At 56.7% G+C, this 22,225-nt stretch overlaps 3 protein-coding genes across 3 annotated transcripts; 1 reads left to right on the plus strand and 2 right to left on the minus strand.

The window, feature by feature from the left end:
* Positions 1-618: 618 nt before the first annotated feature.
* Positions 619-2,874, plus strand: VOLCADRAFT_102922 (uncharacterized protein; the record flags this gene model as incomplete). Its single annotated transcript, XM_002945922.1, has 8 exons — positions 619-697; positions 789-910; positions 982-1,045; positions 1,112-1,155; positions 1,253-1,328; positions 1,569-1,747; positions 1,957-2,127; positions 2,656-2,874. Exons 1-8 carry the CDS (start codon positions 649-651, stop codon positions 2,872-2,874), a joined length of 924 nt encoding a protein of 307 aa, XP_002945968.1. The 5' UTR covers positions 619-648.
* A 2,292-nt stretch (positions 2,875-5,166) lies between these two features.
* Positions 5,167-17,514, minus strand: VOLCADRAFT_102923 (uncharacterized protein; the record flags this gene model as incomplete). The annotated part of the gene is made up of 17 exons (XM_002946282.1): positions 5,167-5,429; positions 5,643-5,865; positions 6,006-6,185; positions 6,370-6,446; positions 8,622-8,887; positions 8,987-9,842; positions 10,186-11,178; positions 11,666-12,112; positions 13,388-13,777; positions 14,122-14,406; positions 14,639-14,697; positions 14,816-14,948; positions 15,158-15,361; positions 16,079-16,290; positions 16,404-16,539; positions 16,916-16,996; positions 17,509-17,514. 17 exons carry the CDS (start codon positions 17,512-17,514, stop codon positions 5,352-5,354), a joined length of 4,626 nt encoding a protein of 1,541 aa, XP_002946328.1. The 3' UTR covers positions 5,167-5,351.
* Positions 17,515-19,073: 1,559 nt separating this feature from the next.
* Positions 19,074-22,199, minus strand: ucp1 (uncharacterized protein). The gene is made up of 11 exons (XM_002946283.1): positions 22,096-22,199; positions 21,945-22,012; positions 21,795-21,868; positions 21,657-21,709; positions 21,398-21,520; positions 20,810-20,895; positions 20,639-20,732; positions 20,310-20,370; positions 20,165-20,233; positions 19,828-19,976; positions 19,074-19,725 (listed from the first exon to the last, which is right to left on the minus strand). Exons 1-11 carry the CDS (start codon positions 22,171-22,173, stop codon positions 19,693-19,695), a joined length of 888 nt encoding a protein of 295 aa, XP_002946329.1. The 5' UTR covers positions 22,174-22,199; the 3' UTR covers positions 19,074-19,692.
* Positions 22,200-22,225: the final 26 nt, after the last annotated feature.

The following is a 22,225-nucleotide window of genomic DNA, read 5'->3' on the forward strand; positions in this document are numbered from 1 at the left end:
AGGCTACAAATACAAGGAAAATGCCACATCGCCCTGCCGAGCAGGCAACGCGTAAGATCCTTGCTTTCATTTCCCTCTAACAACCTACGACACACTTGACGACAGGGCCACAGCCAGGCAGCCAGGCCGGTCCGCTCCACAAGATACTTACCCAGCCAGCCCTGAAAACACATGGACCTCGTCAATGCGGGTGCCCCTGTTCGACGGCGGAGATCCCAATAGCCAGTACGCTGGGACAACAGCTTCCGAAGGCATTGCTTATATCTCCGTACCATCACGTGATCCGTACCTTCTCTGATACCGGTAGTCAAAAACACCAGAACAAATATACAGAAACGTTTTTTGCCTCCACACAGAAGTTTGTTGGATGCGTTGTATCTGCCATGCATTCCCGCGTTCCAAAGTTCCAAACTTGCGAAACATGCATCACACACCACGCCAACACCATGAGAACTCCTGCATGCAAAGCCCTTACTTCGGAATACTTAAGCTACAGGCTGTCCCTAGATGCCTGTTGTAATAGTGAGGTAGCGGCATGTGCTAACCGCCAACGGACACGCCATTTGCGCGACTGCTCGTAGCGCCCTTTCTAGTCGCTAATTAAAGCGTATTAAAGCTAAATAGGATTTATCAAAACTATTTTCTACGATGGCTGAGTATTTGCGGCGCGAGCTTCTACTGCTTCAAGGGCAAGAAGGCAGGCTATTTATACGATAGCATCTGTTGTATTATTGCCTCAGGATGTTTGCACAGATAACAAGTTCTCAATCAAATGTTTGGCCCGACAGCTTCCAGAGCGGATGCCAATTGGCTGGAAACGTCCGAGGCTCGCACTGCCTACCTTACGCAACAGTGTATTCTAGAGGAGATTTCTGCTGTCTCCTTGAGCAGGGAGCTGTCCTTGCCGGAGGTACATGTTACCAGCTGTCCACGCTTTAAATGTGGAAAGCTCCGTCCTTATTTCTTTGTCCGTTTGCGCAGAATGTTGGAAAGGAGAACGGTGATTTGGATGGAGCTTTCCGCTCCGACGGCTTGTTTGGGCTAGGTGAGGTCAGTTCAGCTCACCGTTGTCTTGGACGGGAGAGCAGTCCAAACTTTGTGCCCTCTGCAGATGATGGATGCAATGTGTCTGACCAAGATCGGGCGCAATGCGAGGTAATCTTGGCTGGAATTGTGCAAGAAATTGAAGGAACACAGACGCGTAGACATACGCGGAATGTACGATATCGTCCTGTCCTCTTTTCATTCTTAGGGCGTCATGATGGAGGTTTCCAACGCGCTCATTGCGCGTGTGAAGCGGTGGCAGGAGCGCATTCCGCAGCTCGCAGGTAGGCGGTTTTACTTTTTTCGCCACGCACGCTCATTTGCTGGGCTGTGTAGCCAGCCATTCTGTTAACTGGAGATGTGGACCAATTGAACGAGCCGTCGTGACAGCTACGCAACCGGGCAAGGGACAGGATTGCGTGGCCGTGGGAAGGCTATCTTGCGGCCCTACCCCAATTTGGCTCCCCGGTACTTGCGGCCCCGCTCAGGAAACGTGAAGGACTAGACTTTTTCTCTAAATACAGGTGGTTCGGGTGGGAGGCTCGAATTCGGCCGCGGCTCGAAAGTTAGCAGTGCGCTGGTAGCTGAGACGGAGGCACTTCAAGCGATGCTCGAAGCCACCAAGGCTCACCTGGCCCTGATCGACCGTATGAAGGACGGCATAGAGGAAGGCATCCTCAACAAGCAGGACAAGATCGATAAGGTGGTTCGGGTGGCCTGGCGTGGGGTGGCCTAGCATTACGAAGCAACGTTTGCCCTTCGTATGTAGGCTTTAATGTATAACGCGAGCCAACAAATAATTTGCGCTATTGAGGATTTGATCCCTGATGGATTTCCACGTGTCGCAATTTATTTTTCCTAAAGCGCGACCTGCTTGAACCCGGTTGCCTGCTGCTCCCTGACTGCTCATAGACGGAGTTCATGCTGGCCATCACTCGCGCCAAGGCTGCAATCTTGAAGCTCCAGTCTCTCGAGTACCATTTCCTGTCGGCTACGTACAAGGCTGAGGACGTCGTGGCGCTGAACAAAATTTGGGATGAGCTGACGACTCGCATTCAGAGCCTGCGGACCCAGCTTTCGGATGTGGGTTTGTGCGGCAGCGCGCACTCATGTCCACTGTGTGCATATGTGGCGGTTCAGGTGGTTCAAATGGCAATCGTGCAATTACCAAGCGTAAGAACTGGTACCAATGCCCAGCGGCGCGTCAGCAGTGCACTGTTACGTGCGGCGGCCGACACCTCTGCGGACCTTTCCCTTCACTTCAACTTCATGCCGCAAGCTCACGCCTAGAGGTTTTGGATGGTGATAAGAAGCGCGCCACACTGACTACTCGTTGGGGCCTAGAGCACGCATGCGCTTGGGTGGCACTGCACATGTGGGGGAAATTGCTACGTTTGGATTGACACTAAAGCGTTAAGATTGCCTGCGTCCTGTTAATGGTGTTTTGTGTCCCCGCATTATGTCGCCCAACGCCAAGTCAGTTTAAACGGAAACACGGTGACTACGCCGCCTTCGCAAAGATTCCGGACCGGTTCGCAATTTATCCAGCAATGCAGCTGGCCTTGCTTCATGCATTCATTTTTTTCAATGGCATACCCTCCCTCCTTGCAGGCACAGAAACGGCTTGCTGTTTTCCGTGGCCTGGGCCCCGCCTTCCACGACCAGCTAGCCCAGTTCCGGGACGTGCAGCGTCGGCTGCTGGACGCGCAGTACATGCTCGAGAACTTCAACAAGATCAACAGCGAGCTGGAGGACGGCGCGGTCGACATGATCCTGATGGGGGGAGGGTCACACCTGGACCACGATGACGGCGGCTTCGTTGTATACTAGCAAGGGGACAGGGTTTGGGTTATCGGCATCTTTGCGCGTAGCAGGATATGTAGGTAGAGTCAGGTGGACATTTGGATTGTAAGGGCCGTTGTATGGATCGTTTCCAGCATTTTGAGATTTTGTGGACGTCCCGTCCCGTCTTTGAAACTTGTAGCGGAGCTTGAAGTCTGTGCACCAATCGCGGAACGGCGTCCCTGCGCAGCGGTTTGCATCGTGGTTGGGGAGAGTGCAAATCGCAGCGACGTAAACCCCTGAGCGGATGACACACATCGTCTAGCATTGCAGCAGCGGCTTACTAACACATACCGGCGCTTGCCCGTCGCCCTGTGCGCATGTGGCCTATTACATGCCATTGGACTTTTCACTCGGCTATACTGAACCCTCACAAATGACCAGTTGGGCCCCATCATGTGAAATAAATGCCATCGCCTGAAGAGAGCGAGGACGAGCGACCCCGTCGACAGCTCTCTCAGTTTAGCTCCCCACTCCACGACCCGGGAGTTGCAAAACATATTAGATACGGTCTGGGTGAAGTTAGGCGGCCGGCTGGGGCCTGAGTCCTCTCTCAGTTGGGCGCGGAGCCAAGCAAGGGTGCCATTTTTAGTGTTACCCTGTTTGGGTCGTTCATCGACATATTGCTCATTACATTGATGCCCATGACAAGGATTGCTGGCTGCACCGGCCCCTTAGGTGGTCCGTACTGCAGGACCAAAGCGTGGCACTGGGGGACAGTGAGCTCACTAACTTGCTGTTTGTTGATGATGCATCACTCTTAGCCACTGGCTATGAGCGGGCACAATGCCTTCTTGGTTACTCGAGGCGTTTTGCAAGGCGACTGGGATGGCTGCCAACGGAGCCGAGTGTGAGGTGCTTGTCTTCAGGGGCACACCTATTGAGTGGGGGTCGCTCGTGGGTTACGTGTACCGGCTGGGTGGGAACATAGTGCTTGTATTGCCCCATAATGAAACTGCTCAGTACCTCGGGCTGCAGTACGGGACAGGCCAACGGTTTGCCGCCTGCACTAACCAGGTACTTGCGGCAGGGATACTTGCCACTTTTGGCCTCACTGCTCTCCGTCGCGACAAGAAACGTACGTATTCAAGCTGAGCATGTATAGTGCGCTTGCCGTGCCTGTCCTTTCCTACGGTGTGCATGTGTAGGGATCCGGTTTTATTAATGTAAACTTGGAGAGTGCCATGACTAACCCCCTGTGGTCCAGGAGCAGCGCGCGTTCATGCGGACGGTGGTAGGGGCCAGGAGCCCGACAATGGTTCTGCTTATCGTGAGTTGTCACAGATGCCACTTCGATTTCATTGGGTTACGTTAGTGCTAAGGTTCTGGAACTCCGTGGTGAAAAGACCTGGCACTCAAGTGTCATAGAGCTTTTGTTGCTGACCCGGGCCTTGGTGGCACTTGGCACCCTAAATGTTGGGCGGGCAAGGTCATTACCTTTCTTTCACCAATTCGGGTGGCTGATTTGCGTGGGGCTGATCTGTTGGCACATTATGCTCCTGCCCTCAAGCTGCCCCGGGGAAGCATCCTGGGGGATTTCGCGAAGAGGCCTTACACACGTTGGATGTGCTAGACACCCTTGGGTGACCCCAGGGGGTTCCCCACGGGGGTCAGCGAGGCCAAGGCGTGTCGTTAGCAGTGTTGGGTGGGGCACTACACCCTGGGTGGCTCACTCACAGGGAGATCACCTTCTCTCAGTGATTGCACCAGGTCCTTATATGCTGTAGGTTGGTATGTTGGAAACTAGGAGTAAATAGGCCCAACCACTGTGAGCGTACCGCACGTACCTGCAGGCTTTGTGACTCCTGTGGTGGAAGATGAATTGCATGTGTTTGGGGAATGCCCCGCTTATGAGGGCTTGAGGGCTAAGCATGGGAGTGAACTGATGGGTTTCAAGGACGCACCGTTATGACGGAGGCTCCCCCGCTGGCATTACCTAGCTTTCTCCCCGGGGTCTGGGAGACTAGGCACGGAGATCTCCGGCGATTCGCGCTCAAGCAGGGCGGGCGGGGAGGGTGGCGACAGTCGCCCCCCACACCATAATACGAACTTTCATGAATGGTCCCCCAGGAAGGGCCCCCGGCTTTGACGGACCCTTCGCACTTGTGTGGAGACTGTAACTTTAACTGTATTAGATATGACACGTACACCTTGTCAGAAATATCGCCCCAGTTGGTACAACATTTCCCTCCACCTCCCCAGGCAACTAGCCATGGCACGCCCAAACGGCTCTTTCATTATCCTAATCACTTCGAGGCCAAACCTTGGAAAGCATCGTCTGTTTCCAACCAACTAACTGGGCACGCGAGATTGTCCAACTTGAATAATAAGCATACCGCTAAGAAGGAATCATATCTGACGCGTCTCCCTGGTTTTGTCACTTGAAATGGCGTAATAAGGGCACACTTTCCCCAGGGTCCCTAGCCAACTAAATAAACGCAACTCTCAGCGGGCTTTCTCGCGTTCTAATGTGCAGTCACAGGGGCCCCGCCCTCGACATCCATCGCTGAGGAAAGGCCCGCTTCCACTGCCGATAGAACCATCTGCATTGCAGTAGGCATGCGTGGTGGAAAGGGACAGCATGGATCCTTAATGGTAATCCTTAATTAATGTGTTTGCACTTGAAACCCAGAGACTCAAAGCTAACAGCACCGCGGATCACCAAGCGTGCTTTCCGTTGTGCCGTGCGTTTGAACTAGACGATCGTAGGCTTGCCGAGATTGCGACCCAAGCCTAGCCACTAGCAACGCTCCCACCTGTGGTTGCGAGATCAAGAGCTTAACCGGATCGCAGTTGGGCACAATCCGTTTGCAGTTGTTGAGAACCTGGTTAATGTCACAGTACAGTAGATGGGGCTCCTCTTCTACCAGGACAGGCACATTTATGCCGGGGAGAGCGGCGCGCAGCTCATCCAGTCTCAGAGCCAGTGTCGCTGGATCCTTGAACTCGCGCAATAGTCGCGGGTGCTTAGCCACCAACCTGCCAGCACGCCACACAGCCTGAAGTGTGGATGAGTTCCCGCACCACGAGAACGAAACACCACCGCGTCCTAACCGGCCAACCGGCACTTTAAGCTAAAAGTGAGAAATCAAGCGACAAAAGTGTCCTATGTGTCCTACCGGCTGATGTTGACGCCCGGCAAGCATTCCCGTAAGCCAACGAGCTGCACGGTGAGCCCTGGCAGGTCAGCCAGCAATGGCTCCAGGATGTCCACCCTGGTGCACTCCATGCGGGTCAGCAGGTCGGGCAGTAGCTTCCCTAGCTGCTCTGCGCGCGACTCAACCTCATCCGTCGTGCAGCTGTGAGGAGAACGGTCGGACATTCAGCAGGCCGGGTAACCCTCAACGTGTGTACCAGGCGATATAGAACTCCATGGAACACGCAAGTGGAACAGGCATCACGATATAACGCACTAAACATTAGTGCCCTTCTGTGCGCCCGTCAACATATCGTGGTTATGAACTCACCCCGAACAGCACCCACCCGAGTCGGTCACTCAAGACAATCTTTAGAAGCTGCAACTGTGCGCTCTGATCCCAGGCAAGATACCGCTCGTTACACTGCAAAGGAAGGGCGACCGGGCTATGCAGCTTGTAAGTCTGACTGTTGCAATCATGCCGAGGGTTTACTGGCCCAGGGGTCTGAGCAGGGCCCGCGGCAAATGATACTGCTCACTTGGAAACCAAAGGCCCATGGCGTCTCGGATGATAATGTATCAGGTGTCAAAGCTCTCGTCCTGCACACTTCCGCCGAGCGACGAACAGCGCCTACCGTCCTATAACGAAGTCCAATGATTCGCCTCAAGCTGTTTCTATAACTAACTGGGCATTGTTTAATAGCGTGAGCCTGTAGCTTCAACATTTCAGGCGACTATTGCAATAGAGGCCAATACGGTTTTGAAACTTCACCAGCAAATTATGGGCTTTAGTGCAAACTTTCACGTTTACCCCTACGAACTATCACCAGAAATTCGTCAAATCCACCGTCGCGAAAACTCCGCTCTTTGCATTGATGTACGGCAAACCTAGCTCATAAGCCAATGCTGGATAGAGTTGCGAGTTGCCCACTTAATGGCATCTTGCCGAAATGAAACGGAGTTTGGCAAAGGAGGAAGGTGATGAACCTGAACCTAAGAGGGTGGCTGTCCAGAGCCGCTCCACACCCACAGGCGATAACCTTCATGAGACCCTGCGGGCCCAGCTTAGATGCGAAATCATATCCATCTTGTCAGAGCGTGCAAAGAAGGGAACAACAGCATGACCCAGTGAAGCCCCTCGGCGCCTGCGCCCCGCAGACTGGCGCAACCTTATGGAGGAAACTCGAAATATCGCCCGGGAGCTAGCGCGCGAGGGACTCATCGAAATCTTACAGCGAGGGCAGGCGAGTCATGGCGGTAGATCTCGCGCCGGATTGAGGTTCAGGCATGTTGGGAGTGTGTATTGGAGGTAATGTGGAAGGCTGCCCACCTCACCTCCCGTCTTTCCAATCGTACAACAGGTGATCGATCATACAGGTTCCTTTCGCGGACCAATACGCATGAGGCTCAAGAAGTAAAATTTACCTGCTTGAAATCCCGAAACCCATTCGACGGTGGGAGGTGGCCAAGAGGCCCTGGCCGACGAACACGCGCTATGCTGTGTGATGGCGCGGGGCTAATGGCTTTACACGGAGCCAGCCCCAGGCCTGATTGATGAACGAGCGCGGACGTCCCACGGGCGGACCTGGCGCACCGGTTAACCGCAACGAACTGGTCAAGCAAGCAAGCAGATGTCTCACATGCCAACCGTAACCATATGGTACCTACGTAAACACAACACGTTGGTGCTATAGCCCCCGACGCGTTCTCCACCTGCTTGTAAAAGTACAAAGGACGGAGCTTTGGCACACGATGCTTTAGCTCGGGGCCTGGGACAGGCAATATGTTAAGTTTCCAAACTAGGAATCATGGGAATCATGCAATAACGCAAACCTTACCAACAAAGCAAATGTCATTAGTTCAGCAAACCGTCACCACAAACACAGGACACCACAACACACAAACCAGGTCATGTGATCATTTCGTGCTTGACGGCACGAATAGCAAGCGGGTCCGGACCTGTTTCACCCGCGGGCTGCGAAACCAAATGTTGAGAGACGCGCCGCAGGTGGACAACAAGTCGGAATGATGTCACAGATGTGCCGACATAACACAACATAACGTGCGTGAATGCCTTATGATAGCCTGATAGACCAATCGCACATCTACCGTGGACCACGGATCGCCCCAACCGCCAAAACAGCCAAAAAAACTTCGTTAATCTTTCAGCGGATGCTGGAATACGTTAACAAAACTGCTATATCACAAACAAGGGCCAAGACAAGAAAACAAACAACCGCGAGGAGCAATTCCCTCACCGTACATGACCAACATACCAGGAAAATTCTGAGCCTGTACATGCGTGCGCTGGGCGCTGGCAGGTGTGATGCAGAATATGCTTCCTTCCTTACTGAGCATCAAGAATGCTTACTAGGCAGCCTTTCTGGTGCTGGAAGGCAGCCATTTGTATCCGCTCTTGGGGTTTGAGGAACAGCTTAAATCTCGAGAGGTCGCCCCAGCCACCGGTCGGAAAGGACAATGTCGCCTACATCCGAACCGAAAGCTGCGGCGAACTGCGGCGGCACCTCAGCCGCTGCTGGCCCTGCTGGCCATGGGTGGATGCCTCCACGGAAGGCACCGTGTTGCTGGCGCCGCTCACCAGCGGCTCCGCACTGCAGCACTCGCTGTCACCCTCGCCGTCGCCCGCGCCGCCCCCCGCGGTCTCCGCATCCACAAGAGTGTGGTTGTCCTCCATGCAGCTGCCCTGCTCCGTGGTGCCGCCACCGGACATGCAACAAGGGGCCGCGGCGTCAGTGGCGCAATCAGGGACGAGGCAGCAGGGTGGCCCAGGCGTACCCCGACAGCCCGCCCCGGCAGGACCGCCCGCCCCTGCAGCCGCCAGCGGGCTCATTCCACCGCAGGAAGCTGTGGATGGCATGGGCAGACACGGAGGCATGTCGCATACAGCCGTGTGTTGCCGCCTGGGCGAGTGCCGTGCGCCGCCGGTGCCGCCACTGCATCCACCTGGACCTCCCGCTCCCCCGCTACAGCCGCCGCCGGCAGCAGCTGTGGGGCTCCCCGTCTCATTGCAAGGCGCGATTACCGGAGGGTGCTGCGGATGCGATGCATGCTGCTGTTGCTGCTGTGCCTGCCGCTGCATGAAGTGTTGCGCAGCGGGTGGCACCTGCGCCTGTCTGTCCATATCCAAAGAAGGCTTCCCCAGGCTTGTCAGGTGCATGTCTGTGGCCGTCTGTGGAAGCAGCGGTGCCGTCAGAGGGACCGCCAGCATGAGGCTGCCAGGCGAGGCGCTGTTGGGTACTGACATCGCCGGGGGGGTACATGTGCCGCCAGCCTTGGCCAGATGGGACGCGCCGTTGCCGTTGCAGTTGCCGTTGCCACCAGCAGCGCAATTTGCGTTGCCGTTGGCAATGCAGTTCCTTGAAGCCTTGGTGTTCCCCTTAACAGCTGCTGCCAGGGGGGCCTTCGGGGCCCCTTTGGTGCTGTTAACAGTACCGTCCGCTTCGGCTGCTCCAGATCCATTCCCCCGGGCTGTTGTGCCATTGCCCACCAGCCTGCCGCCCATCCCACCATTGATCAAGCAATTGCCGGCGCCTGCAGCGTCCCAGTACACGCCGCCGTCATGCGGGTGAGGGTGTGCGGGGTGCGCATGGGGGTGCGACTGGGTGCCGCCTCGTAACCCGCCCTCCTCGTACACCGCAGCGGCTGCCGTGCCGCCGGCGCCACCCAAGGTCCGCCAGCGCCCCGGCGTGTGGACACTGCCAGCGCTCAGACGACTGTTGACAGAGTGGCTCGGACCCACCGCCTCCTCTTCCTCCTCCGCGCCGCCGCCATGTGTGGCGCCACTGATGCCGCGCTGCGCCTGCGAGTTTGAAAGCAGATTCGTTGGTACTGCGGGTGTGACCCGTACTGCCAAGAGGTGTACGTCATACGTTGGGTAAAACAAATGATAAGGCTATGCGTCAAAAACAGCAAGACTTTAACGACAAAACGTCACAACAATCTTCGCTATACTTTTTGTCATGCATCGTCGCCTCTCCTGATTGCCGTCCGAAGACTCCGAACAGTCCCTCCAGGACTCCTCGGAGGAACGGCGCCGCCACCACCACCATCACCACCACCACCACCACCACCACCATCACCACCACATGGGGTGGTATTACTGATGGAGCCAACGCGCCACGCGCATGCACCGCAGGACATACCTGTGCGTGCGCGCTGCCGGAGAGAGCCGCCTGCGCATGTGCAGGTGTTTGGCCACTGAGCTGCACATCCATGTCCGACAGCAGGTGCAGTCCCTCGCCTCCAACGGCGCCGCTGCCAAGCGCAGGGCCCCCGTCAACCCCGGCTGCCGTAGGCGCTGCAGCCGCCAGCCGCTCTGCCGAGTTCACAACTCCCCTCATCCCTAGCGCTGGCGGACCCATATGCTCTACTGCAGTCAGGTGACCCATACCGGCGTGATGGTGGCTGTGATGTCGGCCACCCGTGTAATGGTGGTGGTGGTGTGGGTGTGGGTGTAGCTGATGCAGACCTCCCCCCATGGCACCTCCGGCGGGTGCAAGTGCGCCGCTGTGGCCCGCAGCGGCAAGGCCTGTGCCGGCAGCCCCCACTGTGGCGTGCTGGGAGAACGTCTTTTCATTGCTACCGCCAACGGAAGCCCCACGACCCGGAGTGTTTGCCACCGCCGTGCACAAGCCCCTTGCGCCGCCACTGCCATTGCAACCTCCACCTCCTGCGGTGCCGGCTCCACCGCCGCCGCCTCTGCTTCCGCCGCCGCTGATAAGCTCCCGAGGCACCCCGTACGCCCCTTCTCCGCCAGATACCTCAATTTCCATCGCGTCACAGCTATTCCTGCAGCCAGGTGCGTCGTCGCATGCCTCCATGCGACCAGTTATTCCGATGCCCCCCTCGGCCACCGCCTCCTGCGGGCCTTCGGCTGCTGCGGGCCCCCCCTCCAAGTCCATTAAGGGGCCGCCCGCCTCCCTGAGAGGCGGTTTAGAGGCCACCAGAGGGTCGTTCTCCTCCTCCACTTCCTCCAGCTCCGCCTCCTGTTCATCATCCGCTTCGTCGCCTGCCTCGGGGTCCTCACTGGTGCGCGGCTCGTGAGTGGTGGCGGGCGACATGCCAATGATGGCAGCCTGACAGGGTTGAGTCTTCACAAAGCGGCCCTTGATGCGGGGCCGCTTGTGGGACAGAATCTGTGGTTGGTTGGAGAAAGCGACACAAGTGGGTGCGGAACAGCCGGTTGACCCGTTAGCCGACCCTCTTGCTGCCACCAAGCCGCAAGCACAAATTGATACGACTGTGTAAGTGAAAAGGCCACATGTCGCAGAGTATTCCTGTAAGTGGTAAACCCCTACCTAGTTAAAACCGGAGAAACAGCAACCCGCAGTGCTTGAATTACACCACCGGTGCCGGCTGCACCCAAACGCTGTAGAGGCTGGTAAAGCGGTGCCAAGGTCCGCCCCGCAACCTGTGCCGGAAAGCGTACCGACACCCTACACTCGCATGCGCTCTGGCCTCCAGGCAATGAATGTCGGACGATTAGCGAATCCCTAGGAGGCCACCGAGTGCCTCCGCACCCTGTCCAGAACCCAGCTTCTACCAGCAGCCAAGCCATCTGCACACAACAAGGCAGCAGGGCGCAGTTCCCTCCACTAACTCACTCAGCTCAGAAAGCCGCACCTGCCGCGATGCGTAACGAATGGTCTTCTCAAAATGGCGCGTCTTGCGCTTCTGCCGGTACCTCGTGAGCGCCTCGTCGCGTTCAGCATGGTCCCGCGGCTCTCGGTACCGTGGGTCATGCTCACGGCTAACCTTGCTTCCTTCCGGCGCTGGCCCGGGCATCACCGCACTCGTGGCTGCTGCCGCCGTCACTGCGGCTGACGCCAGGGGGCCCTGCGACGCTGCCAACGCCGATGCCGCAGGCATGTTGTTTAGTCCTGCCACGGCGGCATTGGCTGCAGCTGCGGCGGCCGCGCTGGCGTTGGTGAATGCCACCGCTGCGCCTGGAGGCAGCTGAAGGCCCCCCAGTGGAAGGCCCGTGCTGCCGCCCGGGTTGGCTGCGGCGGCTGTGCCCCCCGAGGTCCCCGAAGAAGCGGCGTGGCTTATGTTCATCATTAGCCACTGGGCCTGCACATTAAAAAGGACATCCCAAGGATGCAACGATGGGATGGCCCCAGATTTGCAGGCAACTTTGTTGGATGGGGTTTAGACGAACCACAGCGGTGGGGGAAGACTGCAAAAGCACAATGCGTACCAGCCTTGCCAACCCTTTTCAAGACACAACGCCCCTGGACCTGCCAGCAAAGTACCAAGTGCCGGGGGCGCCTTACCATAGGGCTCATAAGCATGCTTCCGAAGGCGTCCGGGGAGACGTTGAGGCCAGCCGACGGCGGTAGCACGGCGGATTGCGGCATACCGTGATGCTGTTGCTGCTGTTGCTGCTGCTGTGCCAGTTGCATCAGCAATTGCTGCTGATTCCTTGGCCCCTGTCCCGCGCTCTGAAGCAGCAGCTGCTGCAATTGCTGCAGTTGCTGCTGCTGTTGCTGATTGAAAAGCAAAAGCGCAGAAGAGTTGCTGGTGTTGCCGAGGAGCCCCAGGCCTCCGCGCGTCTGTGCGCTTTGGAATTGCTGCTGTTGTTGTTGCTGCGACTGTTGCCAGGCGTGAGACGCGCTCGCCTGCTGGTAGCCCTGCGGCACAAGGGGTAAAGACGAGCCGGGCACATGGAGCTGTGATGTTTGCTGTTGTGACAGACCCAATGCCATCCCTTGCGAGTGCTGCGGAAGCTGATGTGGCCGAATTTGGTGGGAGGTAGGCTGCCCTAGCGGTTGCTGTTGCTGTGGCTTGGATGGCGGGTGAGAAGCTTGTACCGGTAACGCGTTGCTGCTGCAGGTGTTCGTGGTGCAATCACCGAGAGGCGGGTGGGAGGCGAGCTGGACGGCGCAGGGGAGGACGCCCTGCCCTGGCCCAAGCCCGTTCGCTTGGGTCGCCAAGGCACGGCCATTGCTGCTCACACGGTTCGGCAGTTGTGGACGAGCATAGTGTGCGTAGTGTTGACCGTGTCCCGGAGCGCCTGCCGGCCCCTGCTGGCTGCTCGCACCCTGGGCGCTGGAGGTGGAGGGTTCCTGTTCGCGTTGGGGTGGATTGCAGAGCGATCTCTGAAGGGGTCCCATGAAAAAGAGGAGGAGCTACTCCTGTCCTATTAAAACCAAACTCATTCACGTGAGGGTGTCTCTTAAGAAAGGTGCCGACCAGGCAGGAAGATTCCCCTAGCCTACGAACTACTAATTGAAAGCCCCGTCTTCTGGGCAAGAGATGGCCTTTGGAATAAACTAACCGGCGACGGGCTCTTTGATTGCTGTTTCCCAATCCCAGAAGCGTGCTAACGCAGCACACGGCTCGCACCTGCTTGACTGGCGGCAATTGGTGCTGCGTTGCGCTAATGCCGCTGTTTTGTGGCTGTGGCTGCGCAATCGACACATGCTGAGCCTGGCTGGCTTGCTGTTGGGGCTGCTGCAGCTGCTGCGATGGCACAAACGTCCCGAACGGCGGAGGGCACAGCCCGTTCACACTCATCGCCGGAGTCCCGCAGGCCCCGCCTCCGAAGTGCTGCCCTGCTCCTCCTGTCCCCCCGGCTCCGCTGGGCTGTATCTGTGGCTGCGACTGCGTCGGGGGCTGCGACGGCTGCCCGCTCCCAGCTGTGCCGCCAGTCTGTACCCCGGAGCTCTGAGCTGCCACCTGAGCCCACGCGGCGCTGGCGAGGGTCTGAATGGGACCCAGGAGCGGCAGCGGGAGCTGCAAGGCGCCAGCGGCAGCCATTAGGCTTGCCGGCAGCTGTAGGCTCCCAGCGCCGACAGGAAGGCCTGCCGGCAACAGGCTCGGTCGCCAGGGATTCGTCATTCCGGCTGTGGATAGCAGAGCTGCCTCGTACAGCGAATTCTGCGATGTACGCGTGAACGAAGGGCACAACCATCTGAACAGAGTCGTTTATTGGAATAGCATGGGACGGCCAAGCATGGACTCAAATTTATATTCACACCATGCTGACACCTTAAAAGCAACTTCCCTCGTGCTTGTGCCTCCCAGAAGCCAACAGAAACCAACTTCTCAATCAAGGCAGAGGGCAGGCATTGCATTACCGTTTGGCCCTTGTCTGCACTACCGCATGGCATGTAGGGGAGAAAGCCGTTAAACGACTGAGGGAAGCCACTCGTGCCCGGAACGCCCATGCTTGCGCTGGTCGACACCGGTGTTGCCGTCGGAGCTTGCAGCGGCTGCTGGGGCTGCTGAGAGAAGGCCCCAGACGGTGCAAGCATGGACGTGCCGTCGCAGCTTTGCCGCGGAGAGGGCGCAAGCATGCCTGGTAGCGCGACGGGCCCCGCAGTTCCCATGCCACCGATAAAGCACGCGGGCTGCAAAGATACCTGCGCAGCAAAGGCATATCGCATTTGCTAGGAAAGAGGCAAGGCGATGGCCGGCCCCCGCCGCTGGGAGGTGACGAACGAAGATGGTCGCGCAAGATGGTGTGTCCTGACCACAGAATCACGCCAGCTGCAAATCGCAGCCGCAGCCGCAGCCGCAGCCGCAGCTTACTCGCGGCAGTGGCAATCCAGTTTTGCAACCTAAGCGCGTCATTACCCCGGCCCCCGTACTCACTGGCTCTTGCTTAACCAGAAGGCTGTTGATTGCCGCCAGCTGCTGCTCAGATGCAAGGCCTGCAGCAGTCAACCAGGTCAAGAACATAGTCCCTAACCATGCAGCCGAAGGACAGCGACGCAAGATGGGAACCAACTGTAGCCCCCTAAGAAGTTCACGAGGTGTTCACGAGGTTACCTTGGTACTGGGCGTTGAGTAAATTGCTGAGCCAGGGCATCGCGGGCGCGGCTGCATTCTGACCACCGCCTTGCGATTGCCCAGGCGGCGCTAATGCTGCACCCAAGCTCTGGGGCCCTCCCTGCACATCGACCTGTTGGGAATCACACACAAGTGCGCGTCACCCGGGGCGCCAAGTCACACACTGGCAGGCCCTGTTCCACCTCTGCTACCGGAGGGGTGGCCCTGATACGGCGGGCTGGAACTTGCAGTGCTGAATTTCTACAATCATGCTTTGCCAGCTGCTCAGACAAGCACTACGGCAAGACGCATACGACCGAATACGAAAACACCCTTTCACACCTGCATTGCCGGAGGGACCTTTGGAAGCTGTCGGCCCTGCACCGGCGGTAGGTGCAGAAACTGGACTATGGAAGAACCGCCGACGGGATCCTTCGTCGCGATGAGATGCCCCTCTTGGGTGCTACTCAAGTGCAATTGTGAACAGTCCACAGCTTGGGACCCGTTGCTATGCGGTCGCGGGGACACCGGGCCCCCGGCGGGCTCCTGCGCCGGCCCCGGGGCTGCCGGGGATTGCTGCACTCCGCTGAGCTCCATGACTGTCATGGCCTCAAAGTGCGATGCACTTCGCCGGTGCTGTTGATGCTGTCTTTGCTGCTGCTGCTGCGACTGCTCTTCCCTTTTTGTCATGTCACGCCCGAACATCCCATACTGCTGCTGTGACTGACATAGCAGCTGCTGCTCGGACCGCTGGACCAGCTGCTGCTGCTGCAGCCCCGGCTGAGCTTGCATCTGAGCCCGCTGTTGCTCCTCAAATGTGTTTTGGGTTTGGGTGTCCATCTCCGTAGAGTGCTCCAAAGACGGCGCCAGCTCTGCAGCTCGGCGCGGGGCGGAAAGCGGAGGGGCTTGATCCTCATGCACACCCTCGACGTTCTGGATCCCATGCCCCTGCCGCTGCACGGACGGCCCCACCGCAGGAGCTATCGTCGCGCCCTCCTGTAGAAGCGCACCCGGATCGGATTTCCCCGCCATGGATGTGGAGGGTCCACTGGCGCGGCATTCTGGGTAAGCTGCGCGGACCGTTTGGCTTGTCCCCGCTGGCATGTCTGTTGGGGAGTCCGCCCATATGGACAAGTCCAGGTCGCCTGCAGCGGCTGCCGTCGCCTCTGCATCCTGCTCCTGCAGGTCACACACATCCTACGCTTACGACAACATAATCCGCAGAAGCATGGCGCAACAGCCATCAGGGCAAAGCCGCCCCACCTCAAAGACCTGTCCGACCTCCTCGCCCCAGCTGCTGAACAGCGCGTCCAAGACGTCTGGAGTGTCAGCGCCGCCGGCTACACAGTTTCCACCTCCCGCCTGCGCGGAACGGTGCAACTGCACTCCTTCGCTCGTCACATCCAGCTGGTCCAGTCCACCAACCTCACACCTTCCGGCGAGGGGCGGACCCGGCTGAAGTCCGGCTAACGATGCTGCAGCGCCTGAAGCAAACCCCGAGGGCGAGGTACATAAGTTCGACATTTTCTTCTTATTTTGGACACCCGCCGGCCAACAGACTCCTGCGCACCTGGGGGGTATGTCGCACCTTGGGAGGAACGGCCTAGGTGAGGTCCATCTGCATCACACTGTTGCCGCATGCCTCCAGACGACGAGGGCGCATGATGAACGCCAGGAGGGCCAATGCCGGACCCAAGAACCAAAGTCGCGTCCCGCACCCATACCTGCTATGACGGAGAAGCGAGGGCAGGCTCAGCGTTCCTGCGGACTTAGTTGATTGAGCCTTCCGCCTCATCACAGTCGGAGGAAAACTCTTAAGGCCTAACGATAGGCAGGTTGGTGCTTCTGGCGATCTGGCAGCCCTTGAGCCCTCAGCTCGTATTGGGGCGGTTTGCAGGTACGGGGAACGCACCCACGACCATGTAACATACACACACACATGGGGGGTTGTTTAATCTTTGTTGTCTGATGTCACGGCCTTAGAATGCAGCTTAACGCTTTCCGCTTTCCGTCGTTCCAATGCTGACATGGAATTGGTCATCCGCACCGCAAGCCGTTCTCATTACGGGTACCTTGCACTACGGGTCTCTTCTATCGTACCTGTTGGCTAACTTGCACCCCGCTACTCGTTCGGGCATCGGCCAGCAGCTCCGAGCTTTCTTGTGGTGCAGATCCAAGCGCCTATCCGTGTTCCAGGGATGTGGCCGACACAAACCGTTACACAGCGTCACCCGGATCGTTGCTGAAGTTAGGAAATCATTCCCACCTGAGAATCGTGCAGCGCAGGTGCAGCTAAGGCGCCTGCCACCTTATGCAGCTTTCCCTTCGGAACGGTGTTCGCGCACGAAGTGCAGACGTCGATACCCTGCTCTTGAGGTGTTGTGCTGGTCTTCTGCAATGGTCACACGAATGTAATATTGCCACCCAAAACTGTAATTTGAACAGCCTGATAATACTCTCGTCGCCCGGACCTTGCGCTTTGCGTACCGTAGCTTTCAACCGATGACATACACTGCACAAAGGCCATCTCGTGTGCCTTTGCGCAACTTTATTTGCACTGTGCACCTACGGGATACAATTGCAAAGGGAGGCACGTTCGGAAACGAAGCTATTGTTGTGAGTGAGAACAATTGTGCCTTCGGGGTCGACAAACCATCACGGCACATGCTGCACAAATGGTTCAAGGCACGTACCGTCATATCACATACGGGGCATAGCCTGACATTGTCCTCGTCACAAAGCACTGTGGCATCTCTTGTCGCGCAGACCTCGCACTTCGCGGTCACTCCATCCAATTTGGCAGCTTGAACCTTTTTCTTCATTTAATTCAATTAGTCTGCGTAAAGATGTTGTCACGAAACGATGGCTTGGCGCCCTCAGCTCTCGGTACAGGGACAGGCTGTTTTGGAGCTGTTTCTCAAAGATTTGCCGACTCAAAGCACTAAACCCATTCTTTTAGAAAATGTTGCATGGACTTGCACCGTGCAACCTGAAGGCTCAGGAATGTGTCGTCCACCCAATCTCGGCCGAATCGCCCCGTACCGGAGTTCGGAGCCCTGTCATAGAAGCGTCCAGCAAAAGATAACTCAAAAGCATCAAGCTTTAAGCCTGCTTAAGCCAAAAGACTAGCAGGGTCCCATTTTGTCAAATTGTTGACTCTTCACAAAACCTTATGTGGCCAGTTCATAATTCCAGGGCTGAGCTTTCTCACGCTGAAAGGGAGCTTAAAAGTGAATCCGTGCTCATAAGTGAACGTTTCCTGCGTAACTGCGCTTGGGATAATTATTATAAAAACGTTCGAACAGAGTACGACAGCCCAAACACAGTCTTTCACATCTCATGTAGCGGTGCAGGATTACCCATAGCTGGATTTCCTTGAGCCGTGTCAGACTCAAGGTGTCCGGAAGGAAGCCCAGGCGCCGAGACGCGAGAGCTGGCCCCGTTTGGCAGCCCCAACATGCCATGCGTTAACGACATCTGGTATCGCATAGTGCCATGCCTGTTTCTGGGATCAGCCGTTTTGTGTGATGACTTGGTTCCCGTACAGTGCAGTACTGCGTCAGTGAGGTAAGCCGCAGCTCGGACAATCTGGCGCTTAGTGATGTCTCTCGGGATTGCTCTTGGGTACTGCTGCTGCTGTTGCCGAAGTTCTGCTGTCGCCGCAGGCCGGTTCGCTGGCCTACTGACGTCTGCTTTAACCAGCTAGCGGTTGCTATAATTAATTTTTCAGCATCGGTCAAGGTCGGTCAGTTACGTGACTTGGCACGTTCGGGATACGACGGGCACGTTTAGCCGTCAAACGCGCTGTAGGTGGACCACGTAGGCAGACGCGGAAAACTACGGGACGAAGCGCGGCACAGACGCAACTTGCAGGACAGCGCTGTTGTGCATCATAGCGGGATACCGCAGTTGTTTGGAACCCGGCATGACCAGTGGACTCCAGCCAATCCTTGTTAGCATGCAAGGAACTGTCTACGAGGCACGTGTCCTATTACGTTTGTACGCCGTGTTGCGGCCTGTGCGCCCGTGAAAAGCGTGAAAATACAGTGCAGATGCCGTACATGCCGAATACATGCATGGTGTAGTGCCTCTACTACAGCCGCAAACCGCTGTATGAAGCACAACAATGCAGGGCGGCCACCACAGCCGTTACGAAGGGTGGAAGCGGTGCTGCGTGCCGGCTGAGCTCCCTTGCAAATCTATTTTCAGATGTGCACCGGCTTTCTCTACATCCGCAATGCCATAGACGCCATTCGTGTTCGCAGGACCATGGTTTCACAACAGAAGGTGTCTACAGACGCAGAACCAATACTGATTGATCAGAAGCTGGACTGATGCAGGCCTCTGCCATTCCATTAGAGGTTACTTACTGGCTTCATCCTACCGCGGACATGCACTTCTGTACACCTACACATTACTCAATCCCTCAATACAGAAAGGGTCTTGTCCCCCAAGCGCCACCGTTGGACATCCCCAAATGCATTGCCACGGCCTTGCACATTCAGCCGACAACTTGATACCACAGGTGCATCGCAACCTAACGAAATACTTCTTCTCAATGGGCTCCTTTCCACCCACGGCCCCATCCCTGGTGCGCAAAATTGGGATCCAAGGGCCGGTGATGGTACAAGACAGAAGCGCTGTACTTCCCGCTAGACGCAGGCAGCTGCGTCATGGCACCCTGCTGGCCCACAAGAATGCCAACGGAGCTGAAATGCAATGGAACATCTGCAGCAGGTGGACGAGGGTATCACTTCTCTGGCAGCCTTCACTACCAAGGCCAGCTTTTATTTCGGTGTAAAGAATAGGCCCCCAGCCATGCTGGATACTTGGTTTCAAAGCACAATGTACAAGGGGTCCGTTAACGCATCGTCTGTTCAGTTGTCCTTTGGCGTGAACAACTTTTTCACCTGCGAGCAAATGTGAGAAAGGGTGTCCGCCAAGTCACCAAAGTTAAACCCCAAGTTACCAATGCATTTCCTTGCCACTGCATACCCGCGCTCGTCTCTCACCTGCTCCAACGTCAGAAACATGGCCACGTTCCAGGACCCCAGGCGACCGAAATTGGGAACAAAGCCCTTGTAGAACGCCAGAAGGCCCTCGTTGCGCGCCGTCTTCACAAAGCAGTCCAGCACGCCGGAAAAGCGACCGGCGCTATCGCCTGCGGGCAGTTTCAACCCCAAAGCATCATTCCACACACTTAACCACCACTTCGTAGCTGCTATGAGGCGAGGCCTACAACAGCTTGCTACAGTTTCTCATTGCCGTCCAACAACGCAAGCCTGCGCGATACGCGTGCGCCGACAGCTTGGCTAAGCCATTAAGAGAAGGGCCGCCTCGCAAACTCACCCATAATCCTTGATTTCACGACGTCCACAGGCGATCCAATGCACACCGCGAAGAAGCCTGCTCCAAGACCTACACACAAAGGTGCAAGGTGCGGTCTCTTGACCTCTTACGGCATATCCATGAAGGCAAAGACAAGATTGCTTACCGGCCAAAAGGTGCGTCCCAACGTTGTCCTTGAGCCCAGCGCCCAAAAGGGTTTGCTTAATCTACGGTACAGAAAGACAGGGCGGCGCTAGGTAAGGAAAGCGGCCTCTTTCATCAAGGGCCAGGATTACTGTGGGGCTGTAAAAGCTTCATCCATAAGATAGACCGTGCGGGAGTTTCACGTTCGACCGATCTGAGTTGTCGTCCTCCAGCAATTATCCCTAGTCAGCAATTCTTGGTGCCCGTACGCTGAGCAAATTAATACTGCTGTCGTACTATCATTCCTGTCCAAATGGACGTGAAGCCAAATAGGGCGCCTTGCCCACGAACCTGATCGTAGCTGGCCAGCTCAGCGGCGTTGATGATGGCATTACGTGCAATGTTCGGCCCAAGCCCCTTCCATAAACCTAGCACGCCCTCCTCCCTGCATATGGTACATGAGCTGCGGGATAAGCGACGCACGCAAAAGCGATATGCCTGGGTAGATGCTCGCTGACCAACCTGGCAATAATGCCATAAGCAGCGAAGGCGCTGGGGTATTTCTTGGGTGTCCCCGCGGCAAGCTTGCCCTCCGCCTGCATGCGCACCTGCATGGAATGCAGGAATGCCGCTCTACCCACCTGGCTATACGCGTAACCGGTAACGTACAAGTAGATGATAGTGCCGAAGGGCGGCCCCCAGCAGCTAGCCTTGTGCACGAGCTATATGCGAAAAATCGATGGGCAGAAAACCGTGCAATTGACCAATCCCGACAGCTTAATAGTTGTACCACCATTCGGGATGGGGCCACGTTCCCCGAAGGAGAGCATCAGTACGAAATCCCTTCCGCCTGGCATTCGCAATGACTACCGGTTCCATCATCACAAGATGCTTTCTTGCCAGGCCCTTCTGTTTGCCTTCGGTGCAAGACCTAATACATGCACATAGGAACGACTATGTACACATCGGAGACTTAAGCACACCGTTTCGCTACACAGACAATAACACTGACGAAAACACTGACCAAGATTACAGGGAATGAGCGGTAACTTCTGTGCAGTGGCAGGCTGCGTTGGCTGTCTGGCTGCGCTGCAAACGAAGGTGCCATACCTTGACCAGATCCGTTGGGCTAGCGACTGAAATGCCAAGAGCCCCAGTCGTGAGGCCAGCCGCAATCTTCAGGTGCAGTGGGGGATCGCCCTTGAAATCCTTGCCCACGTACAAGTTGCGAACCTATGAGATGAGGGGTGCTAGTTACTTTCATGCATAGTAATGCGGCTTGGGCTGTCCAATAAATGTCATACACATCAACCTCAACGCGCGCCGTGAGTCATACCAACCCTACCCCATACACGGGACGCGCTCTCACCGGTTCATAGAGGCCGATGCGCAGGCCGCCAAATAAACACTGGCGATGCAAGCCTATGATGCAGGGCGGGCACGGGCAGGGGTTCGGCACGACCAAGAAGTGGTCGAATAGGTCTACATGCCGAAGACCAGCACTTACCCGGCTCCAGGCCTTTCCAGAGGGATGCAGGACCCTCCTCTCGTGCGATAGTCAGGACTGTGCCAAGCATCCCCCTGCACGGACAATTTGTGGCCACCTTCGCCACTCTGGGTCCTGAACTACGACCATGCAAGATCAGCATTACCCTACTTATACTTGTTGCTACCAGACTGTAGTTGTAGCCTGACCTTGGCTGTGTCCAACGGCAGGGTGAGCGCCTGCAGTTAGTACAAACCACCATCAGGCGAATTACAGGACAAATTATGAGTTACATCTTCTATTATAAGTGCGCAGAGGTTACCTCGGCAGTGCACGCAGCAATCGCGCTAGAAGCGAACATTTGGGGAAACGGAAGTGATTTGCCTGAGCTTGCAACCATTTTTAGGCACTTTAGCACAAACCCATAAACGAATAGGATCGCAATGCTCAAA

Source organism: Volvox carteri, assembly GCF_000143455.1.
Source record: "Volvox carteri f. nagariensis unplaced genomic scaffold VOLCAscaffold_1, whole genome shotgun sequence".
Taxonomy (NCBI): domain Eukaryota; kingdom Viridiplantae; phylum Chlorophyta; class Chlorophyceae; order Chlamydomonadales; family Volvocaceae; genus Volvox; species Volvox carteri.

Bases quoted from the DNA above. Each gene is read 5' to 3' on its own strand.
- ucp1 (XM_002946283.1), bottom strand. From the start codon at position 22,173: ATGGTTGCAAGCTCAGGCAAATCACTTCCGTTTCCCCAAATGTTCGCT. The intron at 22,013-22,095 runs GTAACCTCTGCG...TACTAACTGCAG, and splicing joins TTGCTGCGTGCACTGCCGAG to GCGCTCACCCTGCCGTTGGA. The intron at 20,896-21,397 runs GTATGGCACCTT...CATTCCATGCAG, and splicing joins GCCCAACGGATCTGGTCAAG to GTGCGCATGCAGGCGGAGGG.